This window comes from Kogia breviceps, chromosome 10 (assembly GCF_026419965.1).
Source record: "Kogia breviceps isolate mKogBre1 chromosome 10, mKogBre1 haplotype 1, whole genome shotgun sequence".
In the NCBI taxonomy this organism is placed as follows: domain Eukaryota; kingdom Metazoa; phylum Chordata; class Mammalia; order Artiodactyla; family Physeteridae; genus Kogia; species Kogia breviceps.
The window spans coordinates 43,992,976-44,003,357 of record NC_081319.1 but is presented as its reverse complement, the minus strand read 5'-3'; the positions used below and the strand labels follow the sequence as shown (position 1 = coordinate 44,003,357).

The window sequence follows — 10,382 nt, the reverse complement described above, 5'->3', positions numbered from 1 at the left end:
TTAAAGAACTCTTTAAAAAACAGAAAATATGAAATAAAGCTACAAGATATGGATAAGAAAAGTATTAACACTCAGTTAACTAGAGTTCAGGAAGAAAAAGACACACACACAAATTGAGAGGAAGAACCATTTGAATAAATCGTGGAGATTAATCTCCCAGGATTGAAGGGAGGCCAGAGTGCCTGGACCAGCACAAGTAAAGAGAAAAGGGAGACAGTCTTTGCGGAGTATTACAGGCCCTGTTGAAGAGTTGTCGGGTTGGTTGGTTGGTTTTGTTGTGTGTGGGGGAGGGGGACTTGCATTTTTTTATTACATTATAATTGACGTATAATACAATCCACCCTTTGTTTTGGGGGCCAAACCTGGCCAGGACATCATAAGAAAGAAAAATTACAGGACAAGATCTCTCATGAACACAGATACGAAAATCCCAAGGGAATCCAATTATTTATTAAAATGGTCATAACCATGAGGTCATTTTTTCCAAGGAAAATACAGGTTGATTTAAAGTAAGAAAATCAATCAATATAGTTCACCAAATTAACAGAATAATGGAGGAAAACTACAGGATCACTTCAATAGATAAGGAAAAAGCATTTGATAAAATTTAAGTTGGTATTTGATAAAGATACTCGAAAAACTAAGGAAAAAAAAATAACGCTAGAGCTAACATTACAATTCCTAGTGAAATATATAGACTCTTTTCAGAAAATAGTAACAAAGTTTTTGAAAGTTGAGAAGATTAATTTGCAATAGTAGGAATTTCTTGAATATCATGAAATAAGTCTTGTGTCTCTAGCCAAATTTCTAAGAGTCTCCCTTCACGTAGTCTCGGACTCCAGTGTGAATCATTTTTGTCTCCTGAAAGAAGTCGGGTGGTGGAGGCAGAGGGCTGCTCTAAGGTACCTGCCTCACAAAATGTAGTCTATACTGGAGGGATGGGAGGAGTGCTGATAGGAGGATGACCTTTCCCAGGCCTCCCTAGAGGTTTGTCTCCCTATGTAGAAGAAGATGTGGCTGCAACTTTTCTGAAATATTTCTGAGAGGTGTTTCTTGAAATTCTCACCCATGAACGCATAGATAATAGGGTTCACACAGCAGTGGGTGAAGGAAATGGTTTCTGTGACATGGGTTGCATAGATCAACTGCTGGCTCATGATGCATCCATCCAAGATGTGCATGCTGTGCAGGGAAGCAAGGAAGAGTACTACATTGAACGGGACCCAGAAGACTAAAGAGACAACCACAACAATGAGCACGAGCTTGATGGCCTTGGTCTTGTTGTGGTTCTGGCAACTCTTCAGCTGGTGCAGGATGCTAATGTAGCAGAACATAAGTATGGTGAATGGGATCAACAGGCCTAAGATATTCATTTCAAAGTGGATGAAGATCTTCCACTTCAGCGTCTCTTGACTGTAATACAAATAACACTGTAGAACACCATCTTCAGAGGTCTCTTGGTAAAATACTAGTAATGGGCTGGTGGCCACAAGGGCAATCAGCCACACTGCCAGACTCAGGGCTTTGCTCATTCTGGTCGTCCTCACTTTCATGGCGTATACAGCATGGACAACTGCCAGGTACCTGTCCACGCTCATGAGGGTGATAAAGAACATGCTGCTAAAGAAGCCAATGTAATAAAAGCCAGAGACCACCTTGCACATTACAGCCCCAAACACCCACTGGTCCAGCTCATAATGGGTCTGAAAGGGGAAGGAGAAGACAAAAAGCAAGTCAGACAGGACCAGGTTCAAGAGGTATATGTCTGTGATGCTCCTCAGCTTCTTGCTGGTGACAAGGACCAGGATGACCAGGCTGTTTCCCAGAAGACCAAACACAAACAGGAGGCAGTAAAAGACGGCAAGAAGCAACTTGCTATCTCTTTGGATAAGCTCCCCATCGCAAGGGCTTGAGATGATATCAGGATAGTAGTAGTCAGTTATTGTCACATTGGGCTCAAGTGTATAATCCATCAAGGCAGGAAGACTTGGCCACAGAGGCACCTAAGAGAGATTCATTTAACAATATTTTTATTTAAAAGTATGGATTGAATTGTGCCTCCCACTCCTCCCAAGGTCATGTGTTGAAGCTCTAAAGCCCTGTTATGGTCTAACTGTGTCCTTCCAAAATTTGTATGTTGAAACCCTACCCCCATTGTGATGGTATTAGTAGGTGGAGCCTTTGCAAAGTGATTGGATTAGTTGAGGTCATAAGGGTGGAGCCCTCATGAATGGGATGAGTGGCCTTATAAGAATCACAGGAGAGTTTGCTTCCTCTCTCTGCTCTAGGGTTTGTGAGGATACAATGGGAATTTGGCAATTTGCAATCTGGAAGAGGGCTCTCACCAGAACCTGACTGTTCTGGTACCTTGATCTTGGACTTTCTAGACTCTAGAACTGTGAGAAATAAATCTGTTGTTTGTCAGCCACCTAGTCTATGGTATTCTGTTATAAGAGTCCAAACTGGGGCTTCCCTGGTGGCGCAGTGGTTGAGAGTCCGCCTGCCGATGCAGGGGACGCGGGTTCGTGCCCCGGTCTGGGAGGATCCCACATGCCGCGGAGCGGCTGGGCCCGTGAGCCGTGGCCGCTGAGCCTGCGCGTCCGGAGCCTGTGCTCCGCAGTGGGAGAGGCCGCAACGGTGGGAGGCCCGCGTATCACAAAAAAAAAAAAAAAAAAAAAAAAGAGTCCAAACTGACCAAGATAATCCCAATGTCACAATATTTGGAGACAGGCCATTAAGGAGGTAATTTAGGTTAAATGAGATCATCAGATGGGGCCCTAATCCAATCGGACTGGTGTCCTTGTAAGATGAGGACAAAGTGTGAAGGCAGCCCAAGAGTCTCTCACCAGAAATCCAATTTGTCAGTACCTTGCTCTTGGACTTCTAGCCTCCAGACTGTGAGAAAATAAATTCCTGTCATTTAAGCCACCCAGCCTGTGACATTTTGTGATGGCAGCTTAAACAGACTAATACAGGGGCTACATGGGACCTCTCTGCCTTTTCTACCCAAATTTTCAAATTTTCTGTAAACTTAAAACTTCTCTAAAAAGTAAAGCCTATTAGCACTTTTTAAAAACTGAAAACTGCCTGGGCTGACTAATACAGAGGGGTTGTGTGGGATAAGAAAAGCCAAAATTTGCAAAGAAAACTTAAATACCTATAGTTCTACCCCTCAGAATTAGCAACTGCTAGCATACTGCCATATTTGCTTTTGATTCTTTTCCTTTTCCTCCTTTCCTTCCTTCTGCAATAGAGATAAAGTGAAAGGAAGACTCAACATTTAAAACATGATCATACAGAGTGAAGTAAGTCAGAAGGAGAAAAACAAATACCGTATGCTAACACATATATATGGACTCTAAGGGAAAAAAATGTCATGAAGAGGTTAGTGGTAGGACGGGAATAAAACACAGACTTACTCGAGCATGGACTTGAGGATATGGGGAGGGGGAGGGGTGGGCTGTGACGAAGTGGGGGAGTGGCAGGGACATATATACACTATCAAATGTAAATTAGATAGCTGGTGGGAAGCTGCTGCATAGCACAGGGAGATCTCCTCTGTGCTGTGTGACCGCCTGGGGGGGTGGGATAGGGAGGGTGGGAGAGAGGGTGATGCAAGAGGGAGGAGATGTGGGAGCATGTGTGTATGTATAACTGATTTAGTTTGTTGTAGAGGGAAAACTAACACACTATTGTAAAACAATTATACTCCAATAAAGATGTTAAAAAAATAAAATAAAAAATAAAAAATAAAAAAAAAAAAAACATGATCATTCTCTTTTATTCAGAAAAGACGCATACGCCCTTTTTGGCCAACTGCAGCAAGGCGAAGTTCAGCCACTTTTCATGTGCTTCAATGGCGACTCGAATCAACCTCTTGAAATTCCTTTCCTGCAATTCTGCCTTGTTTTCAAGCCCTTTTCGATGACTTTCCTCAAGACATTTTTCGACGATAGGTATCATTTACAACCCTGCAGGTTAGTGAATTGCAGTACCCCTGACCTCCATTTTTTAACTTGCTTTTGTAGGAACTGGCCCCAAAACAGCAGGATTGCTGCAAGCCCTAATTTGATTCCAGGAGCAAGCTGATCCTTTGGTCAATTCGTCTTCCTGATTGGAAATTAGAGTGACATGTGCCTTCCAAACACCTAGGGCTTGTTTCTCATTGGTTCCCCCACTTCCCCTTCATCCTCCGGACAAATTCTAAACTGTTCGAAACAGGATGTTGAAGCTGCGCATTCCCCAAGTGGGGAGATTGTTAGGAAAGAGGCCAGTGGGGAGAATGCGAGCACCAGGAAATGAGGAGATGAGGCGACTTTTCCACACTCTTCCTGATCAGACGATGTACCATCCTCTGGGTGTCCCATGCATGTTTCAGCGGTAGGATGGTTCCCCTGCACCTGGAGTTTTGGGACCCATGGAATGGGGGGCAGGCAGTATTACTCTTAAGTACATTTGCTGACCCATCCTCACTAATTCTCTCAGCCCCACCAGTGTCCAGCCTTAGGTCTCATCCAGCTGTGTTTTAGTGTGGTCAATCCCGGTTGCATCACACCCCCTGAATGTATTTTGTAAGTATTTATCTATCTCTCGCTGTGTTTGATTTTTTTTTCTTTTAATTTTCTTTATAATGGGATATAGCTGATTTTGAATGCTCTGTTTCTTGCTGCCATACATGCACTTGATTAACTTACAGAGAGACATTAATAAATTCGTTTTCAGAAAACAAACTAACAAAAACATGATCATTCTCCTCAAACTGATATTTATATTCAAGGCAATTTCAACCTAGACTTATTATTTTTCCGAGGCATTTGATTATCGAACATTCAGACATCCCTATCCACTATGCCACATTTCTATAATTTGAAATGCCAAGCAAGTTAGCCATTTTTAAAAATATTAATTTCACTATGTACACAAAATAGATTTTAAAACAGTTTCTGAAGTACAGAGGTGGGTCTCTTTTTTATGTGGTCAGCAACTTTCAAAACAACAGTCTCCCCTCCTACATCTTCCTCCCTACTTGTCTTTTACAGTTATTTTTAAAAACAATTTCCATTTCATGGTCCTTCTCTTCTGCTCTCCTAAGATCCTGGACTATGAAGAGGTCTTCAACTCATTTTCTTCCCCAGATCCTTCCTACTAATGCCCACTCCACACTTCCCCCGTGCTCTTTTATCATTAAAATCTGTGGAAAGTATTAGCAAGCTCTATCATTTATCACAGTGGACCAGGAATTTTAGATGCATCACCTCATTTATTCCTCTTGAATCCCTGTGAAGCAGGCACTAATATCTCCTTTCTATTCCTGGAGTTACGATTATACCGAATCTCAGCTTCTGTCCAGTGCCTGAAGTTACACAGAGGGTGAGAGATTAGAGTTAGGACTCAAAAACCACATCTGTCTACTCCAATCCTTGCTCTTTTCCATATTTCTCTATTTCGTGTGTTAAAAGAAAAAAAAAGAGTAAAAAGCTCCTATCTTTTAGAATCTAGACCACCTGACTTCCAAGTTCTAGATTAGTTTGTAGCAGAGTAAACTTGGACTCGTTTTTCCTGAGTTTCAGGTTCCCCTCTGTGGAAGGGGGATAAGAACGCTTTTCAGAGTTTGGTGGGACATGCCTGAGGTCATTTAAGTTAGCATCTAGTTAGGGATGAACATTTGCTTGACAGCTTTTTTCCTTGAAAATAATACCCACATGTCTTCCCGTTATCTCACAGATGCGCTGTACGCAGCAAACGGACAGATTCCTCCCCAGATGCCTGGTTACAGTAGGGATCCTTTCTTATCCACCTTCCCACTCTTGGAGGAGCTTTGACACCCTCCTAGCATCCTGCAGAGAAAAATGGCATGGCTTTCTTTCCTCCACCAGAGCCATGCACAGCTATTAAGACATATGCAGGGTTTGTAAACTCTGGGGATATGCAAAGAAAAAACAAGTCACCTCTTGTGCCAGATTTCTGAAACCATGGTCTTCGCTTTGCCTGCTCCCAGGGACATAAAACTGTCCCTGCTTCTTACATCCTTCTTCCCCAAGGATGCTTATTAATACATACCTTAATTAGAGCCTTCTTTCCAGAGGTTTTCAGTGTTGCTAATTCCCTTTTCTCAGAGTCTGCGCTGTCATGTGTGCTGCTCAGTCAAGAACAGCTCCTCTGCAGGTATCTTATCTGTGGTGAGCGGTAGAATAGGAGTGGGTCTACTATCATACCCTGCAGTGATTTAAATGATCTCATATAGAGAAAAAACTAGTGGTCACCAATGGGGAGAGGCAAGCGGGGTGGGGCAATGTAGGGGTGGGGAATTAAGAGGTATGAACTATTAGGTATAAAATAAGCTACAAGGATATCATGTACACATGGAGAATAGAGCCAATATTTTAAAATAACTATAAATGGAGTCTAACTTTTAAAAATTGTGAATCACTATAGTGTACACCTGTGACATGTAATATTGTACATCAACTATACTTCAATTTTTTAAAAAATGCTTCAAAATCATATATAGTGACAACACACACACAAAAACAAAAAAACAAAATTTAAAAATAGATCTCACCAAAGAACACATACAGATGGCAAATTAGCATGTGATAAAACATTATTTCACTAGGCGATTGTAAGTTAAAGCAACAGTGAGTTACCACCACACACTTGTGATGTGGAAGAATGGCTAAAATCAAAACACCAAATGCTGGAGAGGGAGAAGATTAAGAGGGGCTCTCATTTATTGCTGGTGGAAATGCAAACCGGTATAATCACTTTGGAAGACAGTTTGGTAATTTCTTATAAAGCTAGAATAGGCTTACCATATAATCCAGGAATCATGCTCCTGATTTTTACCCAAATGAGTTGAAAACATATCCACACAAAAACCTGAGCATGAATATTTGTAGCATCTTTATTTATAATTGTCAAAAATTGGAATCGACCAAGATGCCCTTCAATAGATGAATGGATAAACAAACTGTGGTAATGTATACAATGGCATGTTATTCAGTGATTTTAAAAAACCAGCTATCAAGCCACAAATCTTGATTTGCATATATTGTGTCTTAGGTATATATTGTTAAGTGAAAGAAGCCTGTCTGAAAAGGCTACATGCCATATGACTCCAACGATAGGACATTTTGGAAAAGGCAAAACGATTGAGACAGTAAATGATCAGTGGTTGTCTGGGGTTCAGGGGCAGGGGGCTGATTCTTCCAATCCAAGAGCATGAGCTATTGTTCCATTTCTTTGAATCATCTTCAATTTCCTTCATCAATGTTTTATAGTTTTCAGAGTATACGTCTTTCACCTTCTTGGTTAAAGTTTATTCCTAGGAGTTTTTTAAATGCAATTTTAAATGTTTCTTTTCTTTTTTTTTTTTTTTTTTTGCGGTACGCGGGCCTCTCACTGTCGTGGCCTCTCCCGTTGCGGAGCACAGGCTCCGGACGCGCAGGCTCAGCGGCCATGGCTCACGGGCCCAGCCGCTCGGCGGCATGTGGGATCTTCCCGGACCGGGGCACAAACCCGTCTCCCCTGCATCAGCAGGCGGACTCTCAACCACTGCGCCACCAGGGAAGCCCTAAATGGTATTTTTTTAAACTTTCCCTTTCTGATATTTCATTTTTTGTGTGTAGAAACGCAACAGATTCTTCCTTACGGTGGCGAGAAGAGGCGTTTCAGGAACAGAATTGTGAAGTGATGAACACAAGGTTTATTTCTGCTGGTTGAGACCAGGCCAGTGAGATATTTCGGTCATCTGCATGGAAGAGAGTCTCTTGCCTCAATATCGAGAGGCAAGAACCTAACTGGGCCTGACAACACCAGACCAACTTGGTTAACTTACACAAAGGTCTACAGCCACAAACACCTTTACTGTGGGGTTCAGGCTGTCCCAGGAAGGCAACAGAGAAAGGGGACCCATCCCTCTGGCTTTTGTGGTCCAACAGATAACAAGTGACAAACTCTCCCCACCTGCCAATCATAGGTGCTCATCACCCTCCAATGAGGAGCAGTAAGTGAGGAGAGAGGTGGAACCAGAGCTGTCCTTTCCACTACTGCTCCCCCTCCTGGAGGGATGTGGAAGTTCCTCGTGGAAACACAGGGCGCGAGGTAAAAATTCTCACATGCTGATGACGCCCATCACTGTTACACTTCAACTTCTTTCTTTAGATGCAATTTAGAATGCTTATGTACTCCTGTATGCCTTGTTTCATGACCTCTACATCCAATCTCTTTTGTCTGCAATCTCATCTCATAGAAATATCTGCTGGTGCCTGAGTTCATATCTAGGTAACTCCCCTCACCCACATCATTTACGTGCTGATGCAGTTTGGGGAAAACCTCAGATCTTTTATAAGAGTTTTGTATGTGATAAGCAAAGATCAATGGTTCACAGAAAGTGAGACTCAGGGCTCACAGATACTGCTGATTCATATCACGAGGGCGGGAATTATGATACCTGTTTCACCGGAAGTTGTGGAAGGAGCCATGGACCCTTCCCCAGCTCGGCCAAGCAGGCCTAAGGGACTTGGTGGAATTCTCCCAAAGCTGACTTCCAGGATGGGCTAGAATGACAGCATGGGACTTGGCGCAGACGTCCTTGCTTTATGCAGGGTAACTGAGTAGGGGCTGAGGGAAGTCAGGGGGAGTGGGCTGGCCTCCATCCTGTATGTTTCCTCAACTCCACCAAACTGGGCCACTTGGTAGAGGCCAAGTTTGACTGAGCGACTTGACTTGGGCAGAGGCAAACCCAGTCAGCAGAGGTGATTCTGGGGCTCATTTATACACCAAGGAGTTTTTACTATGAGATTGCTTTTAGGGTCCACCTGGATAATTCAGGATAATCTCTCTATCTTAAGATCCTTGACCTAATGACATCTGCAAAGACCCTTTTTCCAAATAAGGTTACTTTTACAAATTCCAGAGATTAGGACTTGACATCTTTGGATGGCCTTTATTCAAACTACTATAGCCTGGCTCTAAAGACACAGACTGTGACAGTTAAAGAGAAGCCTTCGTTCCTCACCTTTGGGTACACAGCAGGGATCCCAGCATCCTAGAAGAAGGTATCAAACTACACAGCCAAGGTCATGTAAGGCACCCAGAATCAATGGTCTCTCCAAGTCCACCTTCTGTTGCACAGAAACATTCACCAGGTTCTGGAAGGAATACCCTCAGGCACAGACATGTTTTTTAAAAAAAACTTTTGACAGAGGTAAGAGAATGAATTTAAATTCTCTGGGACACAGAAATGCTAGATTGGATCTACCAGGGAAGTCCCATGTAAGTCCAACACTTTCATGTCCCTCCAAGAGTCCAGAAGACTTCCCTTTACCTCAGAATGAAAAAGATGGATGAAGGAAACCCCAAAATCCTTATAAAGTGCTGTGCTGGGGACTGACTATAGTTGAAATGGGCTCACTGCACCACAGTCAGTGGGGACAGTAAGAGCCTGGGGTGTTGAGGCAGGACAGCTAACTACTGCCGTTGTTAGGACAGAGTGTGGGGTGGGCAAGCTAATCACAGATTGGGACATCACATGTTGCGCCAATGTCTCTGGCTAAGTGGGTTAATCATGGGATTCATGGGAACAAACTGACAGGCAGTTACAGATACCTTGCTTGATTTGTGCATCCAAGGAAATTGATCTGGCAAAGAGATCTAGCCTGAGCTTTATGTTAGAGATGAAATCATGCAGTCCCCAGATGTGCACCAGCACAGAGTCAGAACTCCTTTAAAGACAGGAAAGATGGGAGGACATCTTCCGAAATGTGAGTTATCTTCCTAGATATCTGACAACCTTGGACAGCTGGTTCCCCTTGAGCTTCCTTTGCTATCAGAAGCGGCTCCACCTCCTCTGGCGGACTAGGCTAGCCTTCTTTCACTTTAAGATCTTACAATAACCTCCTCGGAGGCAGTTACCTTGCAAGAGGATATCAATTCTCCACTTGACAAATAATCGATCACAGCATCTTCTATCTCCTTTCCTCCAAAATGAAAAGAAAGAAAAGACTGTGTTTAAGTCAACTCTCAGAGTAAATGCATAAATTAGCACTATCACATATACTTGCCATAGAGCAAGTATTGGGCAGAAAGTGACCTCAGGTCATCAAACCTAACTCTTTCTTCATAAATGGGAATATTAAGCCCAGAAAGGAAGTAACTCTCCACAAAAACACGCAGTAAGTTGGTGGTTGAGCCAGAGAGAACTCAGGTCTTCTGAAGCATAGCCTAGGGTTCTTTTCACATGACACTGTATTTTTAAAATTCTCATGTGATAGTGTTACAGAGTTGTGGATAAAACTAGGGGGAATCTTTTCGGGTTTTCTGCATTTTCCAACTATAAGTCCACCCATGACTTTCAGGGTACAAAAGCATTTGCTTAATAA

General features: G+C 42.8%; 1 protein-coding gene across 1 annotated transcript; it reads right to left on the bottom strand.

The window, feature by feature from the left end:
* Positions 1-911: 911 nt before the first annotated feature.
* Positions 912-6,127, bottom strand: CCR8 (C-C motif chemokine receptor 8). Its single transcript, XM_059075878.2, has 2 exons — positions 6,061-6,127; positions 912-2,003 (listed from the first exon to the last, which is right to left on the bottom strand). Exon 2 carries the CDS (start codon positions 1,971-1,973, stop codon positions 912-914), a length of 1,062 nt encoding a protein of 353 aa, XP_058931861.1. The 5' UTR covers positions 1,974-2,003; positions 6,061-6,127.
* Positions 6,128-10,382: the final 4,255 nt, after the last annotated feature.